This window comes from Callospermophilus lateralis, chromosome 2 (assembly GCF_048772815.1).
Source record: "Callospermophilus lateralis isolate mCalLat2 chromosome 2, mCalLat2.hap1, whole genome shotgun sequence".
Lineage (NCBI taxonomy): Eukaryota > Metazoa > Chordata > Mammalia > Rodentia > Sciuridae > Callospermophilus > Callospermophilus lateralis.
Genome location: NC_135306.1, coordinates 131,510,376 through 131,537,537, shown reverse-complemented (window position 1 = coordinate 131,537,537; position 27,162 = coordinate 131,510,376). Strand labels below are relative to the sequence as shown.

General features: G+C 34.4%; 3 protein-coding genes and 8 non-coding genes across 21 annotated transcripts in view; 2 read left to right on the top strand and 9 right to left on the bottom strand.

Moving 5' to 3' along the window:
* Nucleotides 1-556, top strand: part of Cep295 (centrosomal protein 295) — a 57,577-nt gene extending 57,021 nt beyond the window's left edge. For all 4 annotated transcript variants that reach the window (XM_076846518.1, XM_076846519.1, XM_076846521.1 and 1 more), the window contains 3 exons: nucleotides 103-202; nucleotides 286-385; nucleotides 466-556. In XM_076846518.1, the coding sequence (XP_076702633.1) occupies nucleotides 103-202; nucleotides 286-385; nucleotides 466-504 (239 nt within the window). In that variant the 3' untranslated portion in view covers nucleotides 505-556. The remainder of the gene's footprint in view (nucleotides 1-102; nucleotides 203-285; nucleotides 386-465) is intronic.
* On the bottom strand, nucleotides 184-13,538 carry Taf1d (TATA-box binding protein associated factor, RNA polymerase I subunit D). Of its 5 annotated transcripts, none has more exons than XM_076846529.1 (13): nucleotides 10,612-10,698; nucleotides 8,384-8,479; nucleotides 7,071-7,449; nucleotides 6,206-6,381; nucleotides 5,376-5,427; nucleotides 4,821-4,987; nucleotides 4,016-4,062; nucleotides 2,860-2,902; nucleotides 1,839-2,631; nucleotides 1,503-1,550; nucleotides 1,171-1,193; nucleotides 835-876; nucleotides 184-596 (listed from the first exon to the last, which is right to left on the bottom strand). In XM_076846529.1, exons 2-6 carry the CDS (start codon nucleotides 8,449-8,451, stop codon nucleotides 4,841-4,843), a joined length of 822 nt encoding a protein of 273 aa, XP_076702644.1. In that variant the 5' UTR covers nucleotides 8,452-8,479; nucleotides 10,612-10,698; the 3' UTR covers nucleotides 184-596; nucleotides 835-876; nucleotides 1,171-1,193; nucleotides 1,503-1,550; nucleotides 1,839-2,631; nucleotides 2,860-2,902; nucleotides 4,016-4,062; nucleotides 4,821-4,840. The 5 variants fall into 5 exon arrangements, with proteins under 5 accessions (XP_076702644.1, XP_076702642.1, XP_076702643.1 ...); XM_076846527.1 differs by having other exon boundaries at nucleotides 1,503-1,931; nucleotides 2,576-2,631; XM_076846528.1 differs by lacking the exon at nucleotides 10,612-10,698 and adding an exon at nucleotides 13,509-13,538 and having other exon boundaries at nucleotides 1,503-2,631.
* Nucleotides 672-800, bottom strand: LOC143393262 (small nucleolar RNA SNORA25). Its single transcript, XR_013090560.1, has one exon. It is a non-coding gene; the product is annotated as a small nucleolar RNA SNORA25 (small nucleolar RNA).
* LOC143393270 (small nucleolar RNA SNORA32) lies at nucleotides 1,000-1,119 on the bottom strand. The gene has a single exon (XR_013090567.1). It is a non-coding gene; the product is annotated as a small nucleolar RNA SNORA32 (small nucleolar RNA).
* LOC143393254 (small nucleolar RNA Z40) lies at nucleotides 1,321-1,393 on the bottom strand. The gene has a single exon (XR_013090553.1). It is a non-coding gene; the product is annotated as a small nucleolar RNA Z40 (small nucleolar RNA).
* Nucleotides 1,636-1,766, bottom strand: LOC143393267 (small nucleolar RNA SNORA1). The gene has a single exon (XR_013090564.1). It is a non-coding gene; the product is annotated as a small nucleolar RNA SNORA1 (small nucleolar RNA).
* LOC143393255 (small nucleolar RNA SNORA8) lies at nucleotides 2,000-2,138 on the bottom strand. Its single transcript, XR_013090554.1, has one exon. It is a non-coding gene; the product is annotated as a small nucleolar RNA SNORA8 (small nucleolar RNA).
* On the bottom strand, nucleotides 2,742-2,813 carry LOC143393293 (small nucleolar RNA SNORD5). Its single transcript, XR_013090588.1, has one exon. It is a non-coding gene; the product is annotated as a small nucleolar RNA SNORD5 (small nucleolar RNA).
* Nucleotides 2,941-3,072, bottom strand: LOC143393271 (small nucleolar RNA SNORA18). The gene has a single exon (XR_013090568.1). It is a non-coding gene; the product is annotated as a small nucleolar RNA SNORA18 (small nucleolar RNA).
* Nucleotides 4,202-4,328, bottom strand: LOC143393279 (small nucleolar RNA SNORA40). Its single transcript, XR_013090575.1, has one exon. It is a non-coding gene; the product is annotated as a small nucleolar RNA SNORA40 (small nucleolar RNA).
* Bkgd (beta-keto-L-gulonate decarboxylase) lies at nucleotides 10,780-27,162 on the top strand. Of its 4 annotated transcripts, XM_077108834.1 has the most exons (10): nucleotides 10,780-10,863; nucleotides 12,267-12,832; nucleotides 13,626-13,779; nucleotides 16,061-16,159; nucleotides 18,866-18,939; nucleotides 19,122-19,223; nucleotides 20,426-20,602; nucleotides 21,757-21,906; nucleotides 24,127-24,243; nucleotides 25,698-27,161. In XM_077108834.1, the coding sequence occupies exons 3-10, from the start codon at nucleotides 13,725-13,727 to the stop codon at nucleotides 25,869-25,871; spliced, it is 948 nt and encodes a 315-aa protein (XP_076964949.1). In that variant the 5' UTR covers nucleotides 10,780-10,863; nucleotides 12,267-12,832; nucleotides 13,626-13,724; the 3' UTR covers nucleotides 25,872-27,161. The 4 variants fall into 4 exon arrangements, with proteins under 4 accessions (XP_076964949.1, XP_076702638.1, XP_076702639.1 ...); XM_076846523.1 differs by lacking the exon at nucleotides 12,267-12,832; XM_076846524.2 differs by lacking the exons at nucleotides 12,267-12,832; nucleotides 13,626-13,779 and having other exon boundaries at nucleotides 10,783-10,863; nucleotides 25,698-27,162.

Below are 27,162 nucleotides of genomic sequence, written 5' to 3'. Positions count from 1 at the left end.
CACTTTCCTGGATGATTGTGTGAAATTGTCATACCAGGGCCTTGCCTATGCCCTAGCAAGCATTGAGACTCTACAATCTGGCCTTTATTTCCCTTTTCCCAGGTTCATCAGTGAGTCGCCTTAAGGGAATCAATAAAGTCAAAATGAATTTTCCAGAAGAAAGAAAGAATGCACACACCCTCATGCACCAAAGGGCTCTAAGGTAGCCTTTTTTTTTTTTGCTTTATTTTTAGTAGCTCATTTTTCTTCAATATTGTTATTTAAATCCATATAAATTACTTTCAGACTATATAATCAATTAGCTGAAGTGAAACAACAAAAGGTAGAGAAAGCAAAACAAGAAGCTTATGCCCAGAACAGAGAAAGGGCAAAAGAATTTCATAAGGTAAACAAGCCTCTCCCTTCTTATATTTAGGGCATACCACAATAGAACTGCTGCTTATTTTTTATTTATTCTCTCCACAGAGAACACTAGAGAAACTTCGAGCCAAAAATACAGGCTGACTCTTCTTTAGAAAGTGTGTAATTTTAAGTCAATAAATTTTTATTTAAGGAATTTCCATTGTGATTCCTTTGTTGTCCGTTCCAAGAATACCCTAAAAAAGAGCATAGACATTGTTGGTTAAACATTCCCACATCTATCAATCATCATGATCACAAGTTGCTAAATAAATGTTTTCTCCTCAGGAATATACAGCACTACTGAGTGACTATGGGGTCCTGTGGAGAACATCAATCTGTGGTCACTGCGTTAAGGGCTCCTGGTTTCACAGCCCCAAAAGCCCTCTTTGAAATGACCATTGTATTATATAGGTCTCAAGTACACATACATACCTTTTAAGAAGATCTGATTCTTATCTGTTTGTTTCAAGAGCCCTATAATAAGGATATAGAGAATTAGATCTGGAGCCATATCACCAAACTGGTGTAAACAGTGTGTGTGGTTTGGCCCCAGAAAGCTAATTAGTCTAGGCAACATAGACAAAAACAAGTATACTTGAATGTTCCCAATAGGTTGAATGCTAGCAAAGTAGCAGATAGAAAACCTAGAGGGAATTATTTTATGGTCATGTCCACAGCAAATAAGAAACTGTATTCTAAAAGCCTTGGTAATGACCATTATACCCTGGCAAATACATTATAAGGTAAAAAAAAAAAAAAGTTACTTGCCAGATGATTTCACAATTCTCCACCTGTGAAAAAATTTATATTTAAAATGCGGTCATCATTTCATCCAATCATTTTGAGAACCCAAAATGCCCTGATCACTAACCATTATAAGGACAACCATTTTGGAAAATACATAGTATATTTAAATGTGGATGTTCAGAAAGGCTATTTTCATTCAGCCCATTCAGAGCAGTTGAACATATTGCCCATCATCATAACATAGCTCATCAGTGTTGAGCACAGTTATATCTTTTTCTTTTCCTCTTTAATACTGAAAAATCTGATTTGGGTGCAATATGATCATTAGACTTTGTAACAAGTAAAAACCTTACCTAAGTTATTCAGGATTTAATTTCTTCAAGTAATTTGACTTTAGGATCCTAGGAATTGAATTGTACAATTTCATTAATCATTTCTTATCATTTTTAACATTTTTCTCAATATTTTCACTTATGAACTTAAGCAAAATGTTACAGGTCTCATTGTCACCACTGCAAGATAGATACTGTGATGGAAGCATAACCTGTGTCAATTTAGCCACATTGACCAATTCTGAACACTGATCAACAGTGCCCATTCTCATCTAGAATGAGGCTTTTCCTCTCAAGCTTACCCAAACACTATGCAAAAGGGCTTCTATATCTGTATGAAATTTCTTTTCTGCTTACCAAATAGGAGAAAACAAACAGCCAGGAGCAATATAAACAAAGCCTTATACTTTGGGATATAGATGGATCTGCTTGGTTCTCAAGTGTTGACACCTTACAAAAAGAAAAGCATTATTCACCATTTAAGACTATTAAACTGAACTAACAAATACCTATAAAAATGCTGTATCAATAGAAATACCAGGTTTAACATGCACAAAGCCAAGAAAACCAACGATGCCAGATACTGAATTTCTATTGCACTGTCCTTTGAACACGCCAGCAGGAAGAAACTGCTGAGTGCAGATACCATGCAGTGCAGTGATTAAACTGTTCCCTCTATTCCCAAGTCTGTCGTGCTGCTGCCAAGAAATGTGATGAGGAAACTATGTTTAAAAACTCTAATGATCTGGTGTATATGTGTAATAAGAATTGTAACGCAAAAAAAGTACATGTATGTATAAAGACAAAAAACTCTTAAATGATCCAGCTTCTCTAAATACTGCGTAGGGTATAAGGCCGAGTCCCATTCCCACACTAGAAATGTCAATGTCACTTGCTCAAATTGTCAAAGCCTTTCATTTGTCAGAATGCCTTTCATTTCCTATTGAATCAACAAATCCAGGCAAACATGGTATTAGAATAAATCATGTAGAGCTGTCATGTGATACAAAGGAGGAAGTTAGGAAATACTTCATGTAATGTTAGAATGCCCAAGGTCTTCAAGTCCTTAATAAATAAGTAAAAATTTCACTTACTTCTTTTCACTTACTTCTCTAACATAAAAATCACCAAGTTCAAATCATATTCACTCCTACAGAGAAATCACCAAATGAAAAATTTAGTGAGGGACACCATAAATATTCTAATATAAAAACCAAAACATAAGGGAAGTTTCATGTGCAGACACATATATTCATTCAGCTCTGTCAGAATATAGTTTTAGTTCATATCTGTGTCATTCAGCAGTTGAACAGTTAAATTCATCATTTGAACTGTAATGGCATTCCAAAGGATTATATTGAATCCTACAAAAACTTACCTATTATCACACTCAGTAGTGCAGATGTGGAATATGCCAATATCTAAGATAAAAAGAAAAATTAGATCTTTCATACTTTTTAATTGTCTTGTAGTTACTTCCCACAGGCCTAACAAACAGTCCTATGAGGAAAGCAAAACCACAGAATTACTCTATGAGGCATTTCCAACGACGAGTGGCTACAAGAGAAGCCCCATCGGGATAGACCTCAACCAGTGTTTAGATAAATGGAGGACTCCAGAGGAAAACAATGATTAGCAAGAATTTCTAATGCACAACAGAGCTATAGTTAAAAATGAAAGAAAAAAAAAAAAAAGCTACTTTCACTGTAATCACAAAAAAGAACTAATTTCAAGAGTGTAGGGTATAGCTTAGGAGTACAGCCACTTGTCTACCATGTGCAAGTCCTAGAATTCCCATATCTATCCATTACCTCAAATGCAATAATTTTATAGTCCCATGGCATGGATTTGTACCAAGCTATGTAGGAGCTAAAAGTACCATCAAGTAGGTGACTTTTAGGAGTAAGTATAAATTATAGTAGTTTTTTTTGAGGGGGATTGGGGGGAGTACCAGGGGATTTGACTCAGGAGCACTAAACATCCCCCAGCATTATGTTGTATTTTTTAATTTAGAGACAGGGTCTCACTGAGTTGCTTGGCACCTTGTAATTGCTAAGCTGACTCTGAACTTGCAATCCTCCAGTCTCAGCCTCCAGAGCCACTGGGATTACAGACATGTGCCAGTGTGCCTGGCAGAAATTTGGTTCTTAACATGTTTTCCATCTTAAATAGACCAGTCTAATGAATTTAATGATTCTTAGATACATAAGATATCTCCTCCTTTTTTATGTGGCTATGCTGTGAGCAGACAAAATAAGAAAATAAATTTGATAAATTTTTATCATTCTTATTTATGAAACCTTGTAACTTGTATAGATAACTATTGAATTTCACCCTCCCTTTTAAATAGAGTATACTTGAACTGGGAAACCATGTTTTAAGACTTCAAGAAAACTTTCAAGTAAAATGAATCTAGTACTTCAGCACTATAAAATATTTGAATCCAAGATTACTTTCTGGCAATCAATGTCATAATTCAAAATTAAATAAAGCCACAAGTATCTCATTAAAATGAATTAATCTAATATACTTACACCAGTTAAAATATCTTCAAACTAATGCATTGTTTTCTGAAGACAGCCTTCAAAAAAAAAAAAAAAAAAGAAAGCCCTTCTCTTGAATCACAATATGAAAATTAGAACATGCAATCAACAAAACTGAGATTCTTGTTTTAGAACCTTTTCATTTATCAAATCACATCATTTTAAGCTATCTTAAATAGTATACCTGCTTATATGTATCAAAACTCATACTGAACAATGAGTTCTGGGTTGCAAAAGAGGATTTATTTTTGCACTTGTCTACAAGTCTTTGTCCAAAAGTTAAACAAAAACATACACAAGTGCTACTGTACAATGCAGTGTATTTTAATAGAATAGCTAGCTGTACAATGTTAACTACAGTAGTAAGAAAAATGGAAGTTGAAAGCAGAGCACAGAGGCACCCAACTCTAATCCCAGTGACAAGAAAGAGGCTGAGATTTGAGGCCAGGCTCTGAATCCCACCCAGTTTTAAATTTTTTTAAGAGTTAGAGATATAGCTCAGTGGTAGAACACCACTTGTTTCAATCTCCACAGGGGAAAAAAAAGGCCACTTTGGTATATGTCAGTAAGAAATGTTTTAGGAAATCTAAGGAAATTGAATATTTGGTTTTATCTTTCTATTCAGGATTAAAATCTTACTAAAGTTTTGTTTTACAAAGTTATTCACAAGTTGCGTGTTATTTTCTCTTTGGGAAGTTCTTCATTAGAATTTCATCATGAGGCTTCCACATTTATGCACATTAAACTTCTTTAGTCATTTCTTCCAATGAAGTCACTTTTTCTGTATATTATTTACCTGCTTTGACTTCATCTCCTTTATGGGCACTCTGTATTCTGTCCAATACTTTTGGCATTAGAAGCTCGCTTTTTAGAAAAAGCAGTTTCTTTATTATTATTCTCATGCTCAAGATATATGTTCGTCTTCTTTGGGAAGTCAGAACTTACTATAAAACAACTATCCTCCTGCATTAAAAAGAATATTAAACAATAACTAAAAGCAATTACAAATGTTTAAAGACTAGGTTACTTGGAATAAACTAAACTACATCTAGATTTTAAAAATCTAAATTAGCATCTGCATATTTTTCATTTAATAGCCTAACACCACGCTTTAAAACGTTCACAAAATTAGGGGTAGGCATGGAATGCAATGGTAGATCACTCATTTAGCATGCAAAAGTTCCTTGATCTAACTCCCCATGACAACAAAGACCAAAAAATTGAAGAGCCCATTTTCTCATTATCAATTATATAAATTGAATTATTATTTCCTGCTAAAATTATTGGACATAATATTCCTCCTATACTAACTTCAGCATTCCTCACGACAGGATAAAAATAAATCACTTACTACCAACTTGATATCACATTCATGTTCAAGATGTGCCGTCTCCTCATCTGCTCTGTAATATTAAAATGCATAAGTTAATGGAGGTGGAGTTATGTCTGGTAAAAGCACTTGCCTAATGTGTGTTCAGCACTGGGTTTATTCTTAGCACTATATATGAATTAATAAATAAACATACTTTTAAAAGGCACAACTTAATGATAAAATATTCTAATTAGTTATATATTCTGCTGACATAATTCAAATAGTAATACTAGTCACATCTTGTTTTAATAGTGGATGTTTTGTGTGGTGAGTTCAGCTAAAATACCCTAATTAACCTACTATATGTCTATGTTTTGATGGTATCTATGTATTAATGGTAGCTGAGTGAGGTGGCACATGCTTATAAATCCAGAGAGTTGGGGAGTTGAGACAGGAGAGCCCAAAAGCCCAACAATTTGGTAAAACCCCAAAGCGTAATAAAAAATTAACATACTCTCCACTTCTATCCAAATTTCATTCTTTGTGACAAGTAAACTCCACTGTGTATATATACCACATTTCTTCATTCATCTGCTGAATGACATCTATGCTGGTTCCATAACTTGACTATGGGGCACTATACTGTAATAAGCATGGGTATGACAATTAAGTACAATATGCTAATTCTTTTACATAAATACCAAGAAGTGGTATAGCTGTGTCATATGGTAGTCAATTCCTAGATTTTAGGAATCTCCATAGTGCTTTCTAAGTTGCTGTACCAATCCGCAGTCCTACCATCAACTCATGGGTGTCTCTTAAGTTACATATAATCTATGCCCAAAGTTATTTTACATGATTCTACTTACACAGACTCTTCAATAGGAGAAATTGATCCATCATCATCCAAATATTTGTATCTACGACTATCAAGATCTTCTTTTTCCAAATCTTCACTAACATTCATTTGCTTCAAGGATTCCTTAAGGTGGTGTTCATACTTCAATTTTTCAATGTAGTTAAAAAATCCTCTTGCAACAGCTTGCTGTTAAAAACATTTTTGTCTTAGTCTTACAAAATTAAGGTGTCTTACTTCATGACAAAGTCAGATACTTATATTCAAAACGATTAATCATATCCTCACTCACACACTTGAATCCTAACCATTCTGTACTTCTGAACCAAATTTACCAAATGTTTATTATAATATTCTTAAACAAAAGATTACAAAAAATTAATCCTCTCAAATAATTAAAGGTTCTAGCAAGAGACACTTTATATTAATCATACATTCATTCAGCATTCAATTATCAAATATACTGCTAAGTATTAGATTATTCATTAAGGAATTCCATCAGAAACAGCTAAACTTTAATGTCTACTACCAGTCCGACTTGTATTAATGCAAAAATTGGGGAGTCATTTGCTTCAGGGTTATGTTTAAAGACCTGATGACACCAAGGGATTTTATATTAAGCAGATTTGGCCTGCCATTATTTAGTTCTTAAATTCACAGAAGAAATATGCCAGGAAGAGTATACCCAGAAACACTAGTGAAGTTTGTCCTTTATGATGGAGTAGATTTTATGTGGAAGTAAATATAGAATAGTATCCTGAAAACTGCAAAGGACCTGAAAACTGGTCCAGGTATATCTTAAGACAATTCTATAAATGGCCAGGTCATTTCAGACATTTTATTTTTGTGTATCCATTACATACAAAATACTAACTTACCTCAAAGGCTAAAATTTTTCTCCAAGGTAATGGTTTTCTTTCATTCTCAGATTGTAAAAATGGGAGTCTAGATCCTTTGTTTTTAATTTGTTTCTTATCTATTTGTGACTTCTTGGTTTTTCTTCTTCCTTCTGGCTTTTCCTTTGTTCTTAATTTTGGCTTGTACTTTCTCTTCCTCTTTCTTCGTTTCTTTTTCTTAAATCTTTCAAAAATAGCTTTTAAAGTCAATGGTTTTGGTTCTATAGATGAATCACTTGATGAATCTGTAACACTTTCAGGTGAATGAACAAATTTTCTAGTGGGGTTTCTTTGCCTTCTTTTAGGTGGGGAAGTAACACACTGGGTTTTAAATAAGCTGCTACCAGATGAGGAGTCGTCACTAGGAAAATAAAAAAATTCTGTGTTATAATGCTAATTACTCTTAATACTCAATCACACATGTTCTTTTCTTCTAGGATCAACTCAGGAAAACACTCTCAGAATACCTAAATATTTTCAGAAAGGTGCAGTACCAGCTAGTCACAGGTCCTGACAACCATATCTAAAATGGCCATAGTACTGTTAAAAAAGAAATGTTATCTAAGGAGTGAATAAAGAAAATGTGGCAAATATATACAAAGGAGCATTACTCAGCCATAAAGAATGACTTAATGACATTTGCCTGCGAATGGATGGATCTGCTAAGTGAAATAAGTCAGTCCCCAAAACCAAAGGCCAAATATTCTTTGATATGCGTAAGCTAACCCATAATATGGAGGTGGGGAATGGTGAGGGGAAGAATACAATAGATTAGACAATGGGGAAAAGTGGTGGGGATAGGCAAAGGAAAGACAGTGGAATGAATCTGACATAATTTTCCCAGATACATATATGAAAACAGTGAATCCCATCATCATTAAGTCCATAGGAATGAGATTCTTAACTAGATAGAATAAGATATAAATCCATGCTTGCACAATTATATCAACATGGATTCTGCTGTTGTATAACTAAAAAGAACCAATAAAAATTGTCTGATTTGCTGCTAGTGTCTCCTCTAAGCACACAATCTATTAGACAAAATCTGGACAATTCAGTCAGGAAGAGATACCTAGAAAATACCATCCTCCTAAGCCAAGAATATATTATAGTATAATAGATTTTGAATCAAAGTACTTGCAATAATCCGATAGACCTGAAAGGTGTCATCTGTTTTCCTTTCCAATTCCTGAAATTATCTTAACCAATTATATACAATGATTTATACTTTCTTAGTAATTCAAACACTAAACATTTTGACTGAAACTACTATTCTCCCCAGAAAGTTCATTTACCTTTGGTTTTCAACTTCCACAGCTGCATCAGACAGATAGTCAAGGGAATCCATTCCTGATTTATCCATCACTTCTGTTTTGACTTAAAACTGTTTTCTGAAATTATGAAAATTCAGAAAATGTGATGCAGATTCCCTAAGCAATAAAGGCTTACACAGGCAAGATATAGAAAGTTTAAGCAGTCAAGCCATGTCACTCTAGATGAACCATGCAACTCTGTAAATTTAGGCAAAATAACTTCCTAAGCTTTTTAAGTTCTAGGAACATAGCAATTTCTTTAAAAAACCTAGAAACTGCATTCACCGGTGCTTTCAGTTTTTACATGGTAATTAATGTGCAATTACTAATACTAATGTACAATCAATGGCCAAATATATAATTTAAAATTCTTAAGCCTGAAATTTTCATTTACTCTGCCTTTTCATGTTCATCTTTGCATTCATATTGTCATTTCTTTGATGCCGTCTTTGATATTCTCTTATAATTGATGGAAACTAATTTTCAGCAAGCTAAAAACTACACAGAAGCTGCCTTGTCACCATTTTCTAATAGTATACAATAAGCAATAAAATCTTTGTAAGACTTAAAACTAAGATGTGTCTATTTACTGCATCTCCCGTCTTTCATTTTTCATTGTATTATCTAGTTTACTTTAAAACTGACATGTAAGCCGTGATAAATAAGTTCTACAATGATAAACCAGCAAACTATTTCAGGTATAAAATCTCAAATTTGTGAAAATAAGACAGATCCATGTGACAGTTTTCCTAAATGCAAAATCCTGTCATTACATCAACTACTCAAAAATCAACATTTGCTCCAATAATATTGTTAGGGGAAAGACAAATGAGGATGGTGAGAAGGTAAGATTAAGAGAACAATTCTATAAAATGGGCCCACTTTCCTGTGCTGACCACCACATGCTTCCTTTTCCCAAAAGTATTTAACCTGCAGCCTTGCCTGGCCTAAGTGGACAGAATTTCACATTCCTCAGAAAAGTGTTATCTGCAAGGAAAGGCATGCAGGAAATATCATTGATAAGAGGATTCAAAGTTGTTCTGGAGGGAGAGACTTTGACCCTTTTCACAAACCAAATTGGTTTACAATAATTCCTTTTAATCATAAACCTTTAAAAATTGATTTGAGTTCTAAATAGAACTGCTCAGCTTGGGGGAAGGGAACCTAGAATTGTCACGGCAATAGGTAGTTGAAAGTCTGATGTCACCCTGCTGTAAAGTGGAGAGGTGGACCTGGGTAGGACAACTTCTCTGGGATCCCCAATAAGATATGCGTGAAGGAGAGGAGTGTCCCCTCCTTTCCTCTCTTGAGAACTCTCTCCTCTGGGGGTCCGGTTATCTATCCCTTCAATAAACTCATGCCTATTATTCTGAAAACATGTCTGAAATCTTTGACTTGATGGCAACAGTCGGAGTTTGAAGTGTAGGTCTTCTGGCTCCCTCAGTTTCTTGAAATGCCCCAGCTCTGCAACAGCATTAATGGGCCAGCTCAATTTTTTTTGTAAATATTACTAAAATACAGCTAGCTCCAAAATCACTTTTAAAAATCTATGTAGAAAGCATCCCTACTTAGTTGTCGCTTCCAATTGTGGGATTACTTTTTGGAGGCTACGTGGCCAAATAAGACACTTAACGAAACTAACTTGTCATTGGTACCTTGTGCTGGCTGAGAAGCTCCAGGAAGCACCCAACCTCAGGCAAGAAAAATGGCGTCCACTAGGGTTAATTCACACAATAGTGACTTCACCCTCTAAGATTTGCCTAGACGAGGTAACATCAATATTTTGACTAGGTGAACTACGCCGACACTATAATCGCGCTCACGTAGGTCTCAATCCAACCCCAAGGCCTGATTTCTGAGACCAGATCCACAGCAACACAGGCCTGATTTCTGAGGCTAGATCCACAGGTGTAGTTTTCCTGGGAAATCAACCCCAAGGCCTGACTTCTGAGGCTAGATCCACAGGTGTAATTTTCCTGGGAAAACTACACCTGCAGCCCTTCACGCAGGCAAGGCCCAGACAGCCACCGCCTCTCCCCTACTTATCAACAAGGCCCCCCTGCATCCATAAGCGCCGCGCTGTGGGGGCCTTGGGCCACATATGCGAGGCCTGCAACAGGACACCGCGACTGACTGGGGCCATGAAACCCTGGCGGTTCGCGCCCATCAGCTTCTCCGCCCGGAAACTCCAGCACACATGAACAGCTTACCATCTCCAACCGCATGGAAGAAAAAGAACTCGACACTCTCGCGAGCTCCCTAAATGTGGGGCTGAATTCTCGCGTTACTACTTAGCTCTCGGGACGAAGAGAGTGCTGGGAAGACAGACGCATCGGCGCACTTCCGACTCCCGCGAGGGGTGGAGCAATTGAAGCGGGCGGAGCCTAAACCCACTCAACCAGGGGAGGCGGGGTCGACCGAGGAGAGATCACCTCGGTCCGTGGGCTTCGCCAATAGTTTTGGTAAGTTTAATAGCCAAGAACATTTTAGCAAATAAGTTGTGAGGTCAAATGAACTGAATACATGTGAACAACGAGGAAGTGGGTGATTTGTTTCCGGTGAGCTTGCGTTTGCTGAAATGAGATTGTCTACTTTTGTCCTCAAACATGTCATCTGTGTTAAAATATTGGGAAAGGCTCATATTTTGATCTGACTCCAAATGTATAACATTTGTATTGAAAGCCAGTATTATTCCCTTAGTACACCCGGTTAACATCCCACTCATGTACACTTGCTACCACAGTACTTTTTTGCGCCTACCAGAAGTTCCATATTTTTAAACAAGTTATTCAGGCTGTAGCTTCCCAGGGTTAAACTTCTGTTTCTAATTCGGTAGGGAAATAATATGACAGATCTTCTTTTGAGATAGTAAAGGATATAAAGTTAGGATTATTTATTTGGATTTAACTTGAGTCCTTATTCCTACTGTAAGCAGAAGAATATAAAGTGCTTTTATTGCCAGACGTGGTGGTGCACACCTATAATCCCAGCGACTTGGGAGGCAGAGGCAGGACCAACGCAGCCTCAACAACTTAGGTCCTAAGCAACTTAGTAAGACCCTGTCTATAAATTGAAAAATAAAAAGAGCTGGGGATGTGGTTCAGTGATAAATCACCTCTGGTACCAAAATCTAAAAATGATAATAATAAAATGCTTTTATTATCCTCATTATAAATGAATATGCTACTCATTGTACAGATTTTGATGTTTATAAATAAGTACCTGCTAATTGCCTGATAGAGTGTGATAAAATTTAGGAAATCAGTGAAGACTACACAGTAATTATTTTCATAAAATATCTGTCAATCTATTTAATAAGAAAAAATTAAAATATCTTACTCTGAAATAATCATAGATTATTCAACTCAAAAATAGGTTTAAGATTTTAAGTATGATTATTAGAACTTCTTGTCAACAGTTATGTATATTTAACTTGGGAGATCAGATTATATTAAAAAACTAAAGGACAGTAAAAGTTAGTATTTGATAAGTACTAAAGTAAATGTCTTCAGGCACAGTGGTGGAGCTTGTCCCAGCTTTACAGACGACTGAGGGTGGAGGATGACTGGAGCCCAGAAGTTTCAGGCCAGTATGAGGCCCCCCCCATCTCTTTTTTAAAAAAAAGTAAATTTCAAGTCTTAAATATATGCAATAGCACGTTTATAGAGCATATGTTTAGAAGTATCATCAAAACTAGAAAACCAGCTAGTTTCTGTGAAATCTATGAATCTTTGGAAATTTTTAAAAATAAATTTTTGGAAAAGTAATTCAAATGATTCTGACTTTTCATATGCTAAGTAAGCATGTTAAAACCGGAGACATTCCAGTTAATGAGATGATCTATTAACATTTTTTTTTTTTTCAGTACTGAGGATTGAACCGAGGTTACTCTTCATGGAGCTACATCCCCATCCCTTTTTTCTTTTTATTTTGAGATAGGGTCTCCCTAAGTTGCCAAGGCTGGCCTCAAACTTAAAATCCTTCTGCCTCAGCTTCCTGAATCGCTGGGATTACAGGCATGTGCTGCCATGTCCTGCTCTATTAACAGGACATGGTTTTCGACCAACCGTTTATTGAGAACTAAAATACACAGGGGTCAGTTTGTAGCAAAGGGTACAAAGGAGAAGTACAGCTTTCCAGTGAAATAATGTATTGTCCTTAACTTCAGAGCCTTGTGAACAGGCCTTACATTTGTCTAATAAATGGCAATGAAGAATATTCTAAAAGAAAAAGAATAAAACAAACAATTCCAGCAGTGCTCTTAGAAATAGAAATTTGCTTAAGAGTTTTGTCCTTAATCCTTATTGTGATTGGTCTGGAGTAGGATTCTCCACCCACTTTGTCATCATCGTCTTTTTTTTTTTTTTCCTTTTCTGCCTTCATTTTATTTATCTCCCTCTACTTGCACACATCATCACTTGAACATGTAAGGTAAGATACTAATCTCTGTAAATGTATACCTATTTATTGTAAATTATACTAAGCATGTATTTTAAAATATCAAATTATAATCAGCTAGGTTATCAGAATATTGAACATGAAAACTACTTACCAAGAAAGTGTTTATTTTTGAACAAACTAAAATTTAAATTTCAGAATCTAATTGTCTGTTTCCATTCTACTAGTGATTTAAATCTTCTTTTGTAAAAATGATAGCCTAAGAAATTTAATTTTTAGCTTAAATGTCAAAATAGAGTAAGAAACACATTATAGAAATATTTATATGTGTATTTTATATGCTAGCTATATATCATATATATGTTACGTAGTTATATAGACTCCAGTACTGTTATCTACAGCCATTTAGACAATTATTCACAATTCTTAATAAATGCCTTTTGCTTCAAGATCCATATTCCTTTGACCAACCATTAGAAAATTACATGTTCAACCCAGATAGATGACCAATAAAACGAGTCATATATATCTTCTTTTATTGGTGTTTCCTCTTATTAGTCTATTTTAAATGCCAACTATTTAAAACTATTGGGCTAAAAATATAGACAGTCTTAGCATAGAGTTCTTGCCTAGCATGCATGAAGCCCTGAGTTCAATCTCCAGCTCTGCAAAAAAAAACAAAATAACAGTATTAAAAGAAGCCACTTACCCATTGTTCACTTGGAATATTAAATGCTAGAACTGTGGTTTCCTTTCTGTGAGGACAGAAAAGCCTAAATGCCCTTTGCCCTCATTATATAACTGAACTCTTAATGTTCACTTTCAGAACGGCAGGCACTGTTCAGTCTGCTGCACTGTGAACTCTTGTGATAACTGGCCAACAGGAGCTTTGATTGTACAACCTTATACCTAAAGAAGAAAGAAAATGGCTCATTCTGAGTTTTCTTTTCATGTGCCAAGGCTAGAGGAACTTGCTGAAGGTAAAAACAATATTAACTTTGGATTTTTAAGAACTATTTTAAGAGAAAAAAGATTCTAAGATTTATATGTATCTTACTAATGTTTATCTTGTTGAAATGGTACTTCTGATACAGAATTTGCCATTTCAATATCTATTCTGTACTGTTTTTATTGAGAAACTCTTAAATTATGTCCCCTAACAAAATTAAACTCACCATTTGTAGATTCTTGATGACACCAACTTCACATGATGAAATTGACTAAAGTAACCCAAAATTTAAGTACATATTATGTCCAGAGTTGTACAACTTTGCTTTATTACCTTTTTACCAGTTACAATTTTTGAGTGCGGGGGCGGTGCTGGATATTGAACCAAAGAGTATTTTACCTCTAATCTACATCCCCGTCATGTTTTATTTTTTATTTTGAGATAGGGTCTTGCTAAGTTGCTTGGGGCTTTGCTGAATTTCTGAGGCTATCTTGAAATTTGTGATCCTCCTGCCTCAGCTTCCCAAGTTAACAGGATTACACACACCTGGCCAAAATACCTTAGTTAGAGGCTAGGTTCTGCTGCTCCTTGTGTTGCACAAATATTTGGATTCAAATTGTTAGGAAATAGGTTTTATTCAAAGTCAGCTTTAAATGGAGATAAAAGAAACTTGGTTTCAAATTTCTATCTTTACAAAACTTTTTTTTTTTTTTTTTAGTTTTGGGGATTGAACCCAGGGGCACTTAATCACTGAGCCATATCTCCAGCCCTTTTTAATTTTTATTTTGAGACAGGGTTTCACTAAGATGTTTAGGACCTAACTAAGTTGCCAATGTTGGGATCCGGAAATGCTTTTAAAAGAAAAAAGGTGGGTCAGGCACTGAGGCACATGCCTACAATTCCAGCAGTTTGGGAGCTGAGGCAGGAGTATTAAAATTTTAGGCCAACCCTGGCAATTTAGCTAAATCCTGTCTCAAAGTAGAAAATAAAAAGGGTTAGGGATATAAACAGTTAAAGCACCCCTGGGTTTGATCCCCATCCAGTATTAAAAACAAGAGAGAGAAAAGAGGTAACAAAAGGCAAAAAAAATATGCATGTGTAGATTTAGTTATCCTGTGAGACAGAGAACATGTTAGGGGTGTCAGGCCAGGACAGGGGGGCAATCTCCACTCATAGCTTCCTTAGCATCCCCCAGGCCAGGGGGCACAGCTCTCCAGCTTTTCCTCTCAGTTTGAGGAAATACAGAGGCAGAAAAATACATTAGAAACTTGCTTTAATTTCAGAGCAGTCCTTAATTGCAGTATTTCATTTTGATCCTTAAAAATACATTGCTCCCAATACAGTGGTGCACACCTGTAATCCCAGCAGCTCAAAAGAGAATTGCGAGTACAAAGCCAGCCTCACCAAAGGCAAAGTGCTAAGCAACTCAGTGAGACCCTGTCTAAATAAAATACAAAATAGGCCTAGGGCACTGTTCAGTGGTTGAGTGTCCCTGAGTTCAATCCCTGGTACTAAAAAAAAAAAAAAAAAAAAAAAAAAAGTACATTGCTCTTTGGATTTATAACTGTGACACCTATTCTGTTTTACATTTGTACTATGACATATCTACAAGAAAGTGCACTTATCTTGAAGTATAGCTTATTTAATGTTTACATGTAACTGCTGTCCAAATCAAAAATCTAAAATGTTTTTCATATCCCAAAAGACTCCTTCATGGAGCTTCCCAATGTCTTTATCCTGAGAGGTAACCACTTTTTTGACTTTTATCACCATGGATCAGTTGCCTATTTGAAATACATAAAATTAAATCATACAGTCTTTATTCTTGTTGTGTCTGGCTTCTTTTTCTCAACATTTTGTCTGTAGTCTTCCTTGTGTTGCATGTGATTGCCTACTTTTTAAAGAGTTTAAATATTTACACTTTAATAAGTTTTTGGAATCTCCCTTAAAGAAAGGTGGTCCTCACCTGAGTGTAGTCTTTTTATCTTCAGAAGTTTATGATCACCATGGATAAGATTATGTTTGTGTCTTATATTATAACTTCTGATTATGTCAAAGTCTAAGTTCATAAGTAAGACTATTTCTTGGTTGATGGTATAGCCCAGTGGTAGAGCCTGTGCTTAGCATGCCTGAGACCCAGGGTTCAATCCCTAGGACCTGAAAAAATAAAAATAGAAGACCATTTCTGTACTCTTTTTTTATTACACAAGTTTAGGTTAGGAGTGTGATGCAGAAAATTTGAAGGAAAATTTGATATATGATGGCCAAATTTTTCCCTAATGTTAAATAACCCCTTTTCTTCTCTTTATTAGTTATGCAGAAGGGACTAAAAGATAACTTTGCTGATGTCCAAGTGTCTGTAGTTGATTGCCCTGATTTGACTAAGGAACCATTTACCTTTCCTGTAAAAGGTAAGCAGTTTTTGCAATATGCTTCTGGTTTTTACTTGTAATCATTTTGTGAAACCAGTGTTATTTTTATCTATGAATAAAGGATATTTTCATAGCTTTTAGGCTAAATTATGCGTAATTTTTGTGCTCTTGTTTTTTGGTATTGGTCAAATTTCATTTTGTAACCTTGTGGAAAAAGATTGTATTTTGTAATTTTTGTAACTTCCTTGGTTATATAATATACAATAGGCTAGAATATTGGTAACACATGAGAGTTTTGTTCAAATTACTGTTAGGGAAACGTACTTTAATTTTTGTTTTTATTTATTTATTCAGGACTAGAAATAATCTTAAAAGGCTTATTTAATGTTTGGTACAAGTACTAGATCCAGTAGATGTGAAAACTGAGATTGAGAGAGAGTAAATTCTGTGTGAATCATAATCAGGATTTGAATGCAGGTCTGTATGCTTTAGAAATCTAACCTTCTCCTAATATAACCTACTATATGAGGAATTTGGAGATAATACAGTGTTGTTTTACTATGAAATTGATATCTTTGTTAAAAAAATAGTTTGCCATAGAATTCCTGAACTCCAGTTCTGTCTCTACTACATAAGAATTTAATTAACCTGAGTAAACCATTTAATTTATCTCAACCTCAGATACCTGAACATAAGGGGACTTTAGTTGAATGTTCTTGTTGGGTCTTTTCACCTTAAGCAGTCTTTAACTAGAACTGTAAACTCCAGCAGGTTTGTTTCCAAATGGCAATTTCTCTTAGCACTGTGAAATCATTCACAATACTTTTGGATAGCCATATTTCTTCTATAGGAAGGAGTGGTATATTCTCCTTACTAGTTAATTAATTAAAATAAAATAAAAATCAGAAAACATAAAAGAATACAGGGAAGAAAAAAATGGTTAATCTTAATTGTGTCTTCCAAAGGCTATACCTGGAAAAAACTTCTGATCAATAATATGAGAGTCAGGAAATGATAGTACTGGAAGCCAGGGGTGAGTGAGTGTGTGTGTGTGTGTGTGTGTGTGTGTGTGTGTGTGTGAGAGAGAGAGAGAGAGAGAGAGAGAGATATCTTTCTCAAACATGGTTAGACATTTTCTATGTGAATTGGTCTGACTCAGGTCACTGATAGCCTTGGTTCGTTTATGAGTATTACTTCATCTCAACATATTTCATAGTTTGGCCATCACTGCCTGACATTTTCCCTTTAGTGATCTCTCCTCTCTCTCTGGTTTCTCTTGTTGTGTCTGGCATCTTTTGCTCAACATTTTTTCTCTTCTTCCTTGGTTCCTACCTCCGTCCTTATTTTTTCCTAGCTCCTTTCTCTTTATAGCAGGCTCTTAAGTGTTGATATTTTCTAGAATTGTTTCTTATCATCTTATTTTGTGTACTCACTCTTGAGGTTTTTTTTTTTCTTTTTTCTTTTTTTTTTTTTTTTTTTGTGTGTGTACTCACTTGTGGTTTTAATTACTGACTAGATACAACAAAATCTGTTCCACCCAGATATCTACAGATCAGTATTTCTACTGCCAGTAGAACATATCCTCCTATATATATTAAGGACAAGTCAACACATCTAAAATTTAACTCATTACTTCACTCTAGATGCTTATTTCCTTTCTTCTTTCTATATTTTCCTTTTCTCTATCTCTACAGTCACCATTTTGAGCTATTATTTGTCTTTTCCCTGGATTATAAATAGAGTCACCTAATTGTTCCTTTAGGCTTCAGCTTCACTATCACTTACGAGTAGAGTCTTATCTATTCATAAGCTCTGCTTATTCGTGAAAAACATTTCCTATATCCCCAACTACAAAAGGGACCTATAAAATTCTACATCTACCCCTCTGCATAGCTGAAGAAATAGAGCAATCATATCTACTTTACTATGTAATATGTGAGCAGGAAACTGTCAAGACCACTTTTTCTCAAACAAAAGGTAGTTTATTTTCTACCCTCACTTAAAAGAAAAGTGCCTTCTCCTAAATTGTGTCTACATATTTCATAGTTTGGCCATCACTGCCTGAGTGACTAGGTTAAACCTCAGATGAATCCACAGCCCTGTACTTTGATGATAATTAAAAAATGTAGGAAGACTGGGGTGTAGTTCATTGGTAGAGTGTTCTAAGTAGGCATAAGGCCTTGGGTTCAATCCTCAGCACCAGAAAAGAAAAAAAAAAATCTAAGTAGAAAATGTCTAGCATCTAAAGTTATCTTTAATTACTTATCATGAGTATAAACAATCTTGGGAATAAGTAACTTATAAGAGGATCTTGCAATATGGACCTAAAGAACATATATTCTACCAGAGAAAAATGTTTTAAATTTAAAAAAGATTTTAACCATAAATAAAAATAAAAAGACAAGAAATCAAATAGCCACTAAAAAAATAGTTTTTAAAGCTTTAAGACTAATTTGAGAAACCTCACCCAATCCAAACTTTGACTCCAATTCTAGCCCTCACCCTATCATCAATTTTCAGTTGCCTTTATGCTGTCACTTCTATCAAGCCATACTTAGTCATGATGGTATTGGAGACACAGGTACTTAAAATAGAACAGGAGTCCTAGCTACTTACATCTTCTAAACCTGCTATTTGCAAAACTATGAGACTGAAGAAATTATTTATTCTTAATAATTTGATGACTTCCATCATTTTATATGTAAATTATATTTGCCTATTTTTAAGATGGCTTGTGTTTTTTAGGCATCTGTGGGAAAACTAGAATTGCAGAAGTAGGAGGTGTGCCTTACTTAATTCCTCTTGTAAACAAAAAGAAAGTAAGTGTATTTTACTCTTCATATTCATATGAAGGTTGTAGAACTTGGTTGATTCCTATTTATTATCAGAAGACCTGTTGATCAATGTGGCAGGGATAGAAATACTAATGGACTCAGTAATAAAAAATAAACCAGGAAATTTTTATAAGTTAAGATTTAAATAATTTTCTTCTTCTTTTTAGGTTTATGATCTGAATATAATTGCAAAAGAAATCAACTTGCCTGGAGCCTTTATTCTTGGAGCAGGGGCAGGCCCATTTCAGACTCTTGGGTTCAATTCTGAGGTAAGCTTATATATAATTATTTTATTTTATTGATTTGACTTTTGGTTTGTCCTTTTCCATTTAATTCCCTACCAAAAAAAGCCCACTTTCTGAGTGTTGTGGGTCATAGATATCATATCTCTCCAGATTGGCACTTCTTGATATGGATTTGGACAATATCACATGTTCTAATTGATCTAGCTATAAATAAACACTAATCTTTAGTTTCATTTTCTCTTAGGGACTAGGTTAAACCTCAGATGAATCCACAGTCCTAAGGTATCCTGCTGAAGGCCTTGAAATGTAAAAGATTTTTATCATTATATATTTTTAAACATTTTTTTGGTTGTAGACAGACACAATATCTTTGTTTGATTTATTTATTTATGGGTGCTGAGGATTGAACCCAGTTGGGCCTCATGCACGCAAGGCAAGCACTCAACTACTGAGCTACAACCGCAGCCCTAGATTTTTATCATTATATATTGTAGGATTCCATGCTTCTCTATAAATCTTTGCTTTTGATATAAAGGCAGTTTTGCATTAGAAGAGTGGAATATTTCATGATGTAGTCACCTCTTTACAAATAGTAGGAAACTACTAAAATAGTATGATGGTTATTTAACAAAGTTAATAGCTGTTACTAGTGTATGTCATTTATGCTGAATAATGTTAATCACTATTAATACTATTAATATTATAATATATTATTACTTAGTATAGGTGATATTTACCAGTAATATATAATATATAATACTTGTTTGTGTAATCTTAAAATATCACTGTTACTTCATATATCCTGACTACAAGACTAAATGACCTCTTTCGTCTGTCCATAATAGATGTGACTCTTAGTAGTCATACAAGTTCTAGTATTTAAGATAGAAAAAAGGGTTAAAATTTTAAGTTGAACATTTTCAAGCGAATATTCCAATTTATATCAACAATATAACAAATATTGTAGACATTTTATAAAGTATCTTTTCCAGTATTTTGTATTTAAAATTATATGCTTCATATCCCCACATTTTAGGGAAGTATGTTTCTTTATCTGTTTCTTTCTTGTGTGTGTGTGTGTGTGTGTGTGTGTTTCTGGAGACTAATCATGTATTCTCATTAAAATTTGAAATGAATGTCTTAAACTGAGATAAAATATGTTGTTACATGACTCAAGATACCCTCTCTGCACAGAGATACTAAGATTGACTAATTTTTTTTTTCAGTTTATGCCAGTTATTCAAACAGAAAGTGAACACAACCCTCCTGTGAATGGAAGTTACTTTGCTCGTATTAACCCTGCAGATGGAGGATGCCTATTACAGAAATACAGCCAGAAATACCATGATTTTGGATGTGCATTACTGGCTAATCTTTTTGCCAGTGAGGGCCAACCTGGCAAGGTGATTTTGTCTATAAAAACACAGCAGTCTTTAAATGTTCTCAGATAGCTAAAAATTAGAATTTTTATTGCCCTAAATATGGTTTTTCTAAGAAAATCAGAGGTACTACAGTCAAAGGTCTTTATTTAACCCAGTTATGAAAGATTCAGAATAGTATAGGCAGAGTAAAAGTCTTATCTAAAATCAATGTTAATAAATATTTAATAGGCAATACCTTTTTTCTAACTAATTTGAGAAGTGAGTCATTTATATGATCTTTGTGGCTAAATAAATAATATCTACTTACAGGTATTAAATAGGAAATTCGCGTTTTCCTGACTGGTAACATGTTGTGTTAGATAGAAATGGGGGTAGCAAAACATTAGAGTGAAAGAAGGATAAGGATAATTAATGTCTCACTTCATATTTTCTTTTCTAATATTTTTTAAATTGTCGATAGCCCTTTATTTTATTTATTAATTTATTTATATGTGGTGCTGAGAATCTAACCCAGTGCCTCACACATGCTAGACAAGCGCACTACCACTGAGCCACAATCCCAGCCCCTCACTTCATATTTTCTTTTGATTAATGCACAAAAAAATTATTTCAGTGTTGGTATTTGTGAGGACTCTCAGATTTTGTAAGATATAGACACCCCAATTACTTTGAGAAATGAGGTAGTTAAGTAAAAATACCTAATAAAATAGAGAAAACAAAGTCCAGTATTTTACAGGAAGTGAGAAAATTTAATCATTTTTCCTTTACCCCATTTACCAGAGGTTAAACCCTTCAAGCTAGGGAATTCTCAGCCTTTTATCCCCTTGACATATATGTTAAGAGTCTCTACAGTTCGGTGTAGCACTTAATTCAAGAAAATATGAATTTATTTATATTGTTATTATTAATTTATTTATTAAAGTTATATATAATAATGTATGTGTGTATATACAGGACTATATGTGTGTGTGTGTGTGTGTGTGTGTGTGTGTGTGTGTGTGTGTAATATACATATGGTTGATGAAGACTCGGGATTGAGACACCTCAGCTTACATTTGGATATACTAAGCAAATAGAATATTGCTTGATGGTATTAAGTTATACCATGTTATATTTAGTAATTAAATAAAATTTTATAGCTTATCCAATATAATGTATATTTATATCTTCTATAGGTCATTGAGGTAAAAGCCAAACGAAGAACTGGACAACTTAACTTTGTGACTTGTATGAGACAAACTCTGGAAAAACAATATGGAGACAAGCCTGTAGGGATGGGAGGTACTTTTATAGTTCAGAAGGGAAAAGTAAAGGCTCACATTATGGTAAGGGCCTATGTATGTATACTCATATGTATGGATATATACATGTGCACATGCTTAAATTAATATCTCAGAATTTTTAAATATGTTGGGAATTCTACCTTTAAATACACCCTAAACAAATCCTTTTGTTGTGAGTATATTACTTAAAAGTTTAAATGACAATACTGTAAGTCATAATACTAAATAATGATGAGGTAGAGTTCTTTTTTCACATTACTGTATTGGAACTTTTTTTTCAATGTGCTTATTTGTAAGATCGAGATTTTTTTTTTCTTCTTTTTGAGGTACTGGGGATTTAAACTCAGGGATGCTCTACCACTGAGTGACATCCCAGATCTTTAAAAAAAAAAATTTTTTTTGAAACAGAGTCTTGCAAAATTGCCTAGGCTGGTCTTAAACTTGGAATACTGCTATTTCAACCTCCTTAGTTGCTGGGATTACAGGCATGCACAACTACACTTAGCTATTTATTTTGCTGTTGTCGACTATGCTTTTGGTGTCATAGCCAAGAAATCATGACAAAACCCAATGTCATGAAATTTTCCACTGTTTTCTCCTAAAAGTTTTAGCTCTTACATGCAGATCTTTGATCCATTTGAATTAATTTTTATATCTGGTATAAGGTAAGTGTCAAACTTCATTCTTTTTTTTTGTACCAGGGATTGAAACCAGGGGTACTTTTCCACTGAGCCATTTCCCCACCATTTAAAAAAAAAATTATTTTATTTAGAAACAGGGTCTTACTGAGTTGCTTCAGGCCTTGCTAGGTTCCTAAGGCTGGCTTTGAATTCACAATCCTGTTGTCTCAGCCTCCCAAGCTGCTGGGATTACAGGCATGCACCACCAACTTCATTCTTTTACATGTGGATATGTAGTTTTCCCAGCAACATTTGTTGAAAAGACTGTTGTTTTCTCATTGAATATTATTGGCATCCTTGTTAAATCATTTGACCCTATATTCAAGGATTTATTTCTGGCCTCTCTAGTCCGTTGATCTGGCTGTCTGTCTTTATGCAGTAATGCAGTTTTGATTACTGAGGCTTTGTAGTTTGCTTGTTTGTAGTACTGGAAATTGAACCTAAAGTCCCTCTGTCACTGAGCCATGCTTCCAACCCTTCTTTATTTTGAGACAGCCTTGCTAAAAAGCAGGGGCTGGTCTTGAACTTTCAATCTTCCTGCCCCAGCCTCCAGAGTTACTGAGACTACAGGTGGGTGCCACCATATGCAACTTGGAGTAACTTTTGAAACCAAGAATGTGAGATCTCTAATTTTTTTTTCAAGATTGTTTTTTAAAAATGGGTTTGTTTTTTTTTTTTGTAAACAGTCTTGCTTATGTTGTGTGGGGTGGCTTTGAATTTGCCATATTCCTGCCTCTGGCTCCACAGTAGGTGAAATATTACAGGCATACACGTGTATCACTGAACCAGGCTAGTATTGATTTCTTTTAAGTATCCAATTCCTAAACACAGGATGCCCTTCTATTAATTGGAATCTTCTTTAATTCAGCAAAAATTTGTAGTTTTCAGTATACAAGTCTTTTACCTTCTTGGTTAAGTTTATTTCAAAGTATTTTATTCTTTTTTGATGCTTCTACACAATTTTAGATCTTGCTTTCCTCACCCCTTGTTACTTAATAATTATGGCATTTAAGATTAGGATGGTGGAGCTGGGGTTATAGCTCAGTGATAGAGTACTTGTTGGGATCAATCTCAATCCCCACCCAGCACCACACACACACACACACACACACACACACACACGGAAATATATACTCAGGAAAACTGAAAAATAAAACTAGGAGGTTGAAGGTATGGCTCAATGATAGATAGAACACTTACCTAACTTGTCTAGAATGTGCAAGTCTCTGGGTTTGATCCCTGATTTTAACAACAACAAAAAAAAAGATACTAAATGCTAAGTGAAATAAGCCACATGTATAATGTGTCAAAATACACTCTATTATCATGTATACCTAAAAAGAACAAATAATAAAAAAATAGTCAATGGTCAACTCTCATCCTTTTTTTAACCTTTATTCATTCCTAAATTTTAGTTTGTACAACTGGTTACCCTTTGGAAAACTAGAGTATTTTATTTAACTGATGCCAAAAGCAATGGAATTATAAGAAGGCTTAAAAATTTTAACTTAATCATGTTTTTAATTTTTAAATTCTAAATAATATTCAATATGTTTACCTGTTTAATGGTCTTTTATTGTAGCCTGCAGAATTTTCTTCCTGCCCATTGAACTCTGATGAAGAAGTGAATAAATGGCTGCATTTTTATGAGATGAATGCTCCTTTGGTTTGTCTACCAGTCTTTGTTTCCAGAGATCCAGTAAGTCCTTGTCTATCTTTAATATTACAATTATAAATAGCTTGAATTTTAGAATATTCCTTTAGACTTATGTACCTTTTGGGTTCTTGTTATCTAAGAACCAGGTTGTCTTTAAAATTATCCTGAAAATTAAGGGCGAAGGTGGCTTACCACCCTATGTTAGCCAGAGCAGGATTTTACTAGGGATGGAACCCAGGGGCGCTTAAACACTGAGCCACATCCCAGCCCCTTTTATTTTGAGGCAGGGTCTCACAAAGTTGCCTAGGGCATCACTAAGTTGTTGAGACTGGCCTCCAACTTGCAATCCTCCTGTCTCAGCCTCCCAAGTCACTGATATTGTAGGTGTATGCCACCATGCCTCGCAAAGGTGTTTTAATAGCACCTAAAGTCTTGCTATTAAATAGAGTAGCAAGAATCACAACTAAGATTCAGGTCTCCTATCATGTTCTTTGGTGTTCTAATACTACACACTGGAAAAAATTAATATAGACTGATTCAAAGCCAAGTATCTATAAAAATACTGATTGGTCATATATTTTGATCCAATATGATTACATATCTAGGATTTAATCTTTAAATATATACTGTGTAAAATGGTTAATTAAAAGGTTATTAATAACAACATTGTTATAATAGCACAAGATTTGGAAATAATGTAAATGTCAGTTGAAAAGCAACAAAAGAATAAGGAAGCTCTTATGGTCTGATAGACATTATGTCAAAGCTATATTGTTAAGTGAAAAAAGCAATAGCAGAAAGGTGCACAGAGAGCTACAATTTGAGTGAAAAAAGTAAAAGTAAATATTTCTGGAAGGATACACATGGATCTGTTTCCATTTTTTGCCTGTAAGGAAAGGAAATAACCAGTGAGGATAAGAGAGAAGAAGACACATTTAATTGAATATATCCTTTTGCATGCTTTGATTTGAAATCATGTGAATGTAATGCCTATCTAAGGTCTGGGTATTGTGGCACATGCCTATAATTCCAGCAACTCAGGAGGCTAAGGTGGGGGATCATGAGTTTAAGGTCAGCCTGAGCAACACAGCAAGACTCCATCTCAAAAACAGAAAAAACTACAGTCCAAGCACCTTGAGAAACAAAGGGAGGAGGAGCACAAATTCAAGATGGAGACTCAACAATTTAATGAGACCTTGTCTCAAAATAAAAAAATAAAAAGGGCTGGGGGTGTAGCTGAGTGGTAGAGTGTCACTACCACAAAATTAGAAAGAAAAAACAAAACAACAAAAAAACATGAGCTAGGTATATAGCTTGGTGATAGAGCACTTGCCCAGCATGCAGGAGGTCCTGGGTTTCCTTGGCACTACAAAAAAATAAATACATAAATAAGTAAATAAAAACTTTGTAATATAAATTAAAAAATTTATCCTCACTCATTAAACAAATTCTCATCAAAATAATTTGAGTATATACTAACTTTTCTGTTGCCCTAGGGATTTGATTTGCGACTGGAACACACTCATTTTTTTAGTCATCATGGAGAAGGTGGACACTATCATTATGACACGACTCCAGATATAGTGGAATATCTTGGATACTTCTTACCTGCAGAGTTTCTCTATCGCATTGATCAACCAAGAGAGACCCATTCAGTTGGACGAGATTAAATCATCTTATGCTTAACAAAAATAAATAAGTTAATTAATTAACTCATTACTAATATAAAATCCAATAGAAATTATCTCATCACTTAAAACTCTTTTTTTTTTTTTTTTTTGTCTTTGAAATGACACTGTATTCTATATTATTTCACAGGTATATATCTGAGAGAGATTACTGGGAACAGAGAAACATTTGAGATGGTCTTTTTTTTTTTTTAATGCTCACATAAATTTATTGAGCCAATCACATTTTTTAAAATTCTATAATATCAAGCAAAGTCTATCATATGTTTATACCTCAAATATAAATATGATTAGGAATCATGATTATTCCTACTAATAACATTAATTTACATTTGTATAATGTTCATTTTTTCAAATTAAGTCTTAAAACTGCTAAATAGATTATTTCTAGGCATTAGCAAAATCAGTTTAGAAATGTTGATGGTTAAAGCCAGGCATGGTAGAACATGTCTGTAATCCCAATGACTTGGGAAGCTGAGGTAGGAGGATCGCAAGTTCAAAGCCAGCCTCAGCAACTTACAGAGGCCTTTGAGCAACTTAACAAAACCCTGTCTCAAAATAAAAAATACAAAGGGCTGGGGATGTGGCTCAGTGGTTAAGCACTCCTGGGTTTAACCCTGGTACCAAAAAAGAAAGAAGGAAATGCTTATGGTTGAATCTTTGTATTGAATTTTAAAAATCCATTCCAGAAATCAGAGTATAATTTTTTTTCATGGAACAAAGTAAACAAAGTAAGCCCTTCATCTTTTTCATGAAGTTAAACCATACTCAGAAGTTTGCAATTTGCCTTTCACAAACATTAGTTAGCAACAGAATGGTTAGCCATGATTCTTCCCTTGTTCTGATTGCCATGTGGAAGCAGTTTGTTGGTTATTTGCAGTAAGAGAAAGGAAAAGAAACAGCATCAAAATACAACATTTATGTGAGCATACTTTAATTTTCAATGAGGCTACTGCTGAAAGTGACTAATGTCCTTCATGAAATATAAAATTATACTCAATTACTGATTATTTGGTTGCCTTTGATATTCTTCTATAATAATCATTACCTAGAAAATCAACTCTCCATTCTTGCTAATGCCAATAATGTGCAAATGTAAGTGCTTTAATTTAGTACTAAGCATACTTCAAATAATATTTTGGACTGTTTATTTTCAGTTTTAGCTGTAACATGTGAGTATAAATTTGGGCTATTTTTAAATAAGCACTATTTTGAAGCAATGAAATTAATAAAGAAATTAATAAAAATTTTGTATTGATAATGTCCTTTTAAT

What these genes read in the sequence shown, in the direction of transcription:
- Taf1d (XM_076846528.1), bottom strand. Translation starts at nt 8,451, where the DNA reads ATGGATAAATCAGGAATGGATTCCCTTGACTATCTGTCTGATGCAGCT. An exon ending in GTGGAAGTTGAAAACCAAAG is followed by an intron (nt 7,450 to 8,383) that starts GTAAATGAACTT and finishes TTATTTTCCTAG; the next exon opens with TGACGACTCCTCATCTGGTA. An exon ending in TCTCCTATTGAAGAGTCTGT is followed by an intron (nt 5,428 to 6,205) that starts GTAAGTAGAATC and finishes TTAATATTACAG; the next exon opens with AGCAGATGAGGAGACGGCAC.
- Bkgd (XM_076846523.1), top strand. Translation starts at nt 13,725, where the DNA reads ATGGCTCATTCTGAGTTTTCTTTTCATGTGCCAAGGCTAGAGGAACTT. An exon ending in GCTAGAGGAACTTGCTGAAG is followed by an intron (nt 13,780 to 16,060) that starts GTAAAAACAATA and finishes TCTCTTTATTAG; the next exon opens with TTATGCAGAAGGGACTAAAA. An exon ending in ATTTACCTTTCCTGTAAAAG is followed by an intron (nt 16,160 to 18,865) that starts GTAAGCAGTTTT and finishes TGTGTTTTTTAG; the next exon opens with GCATCTGTGGGAAAACTAGA.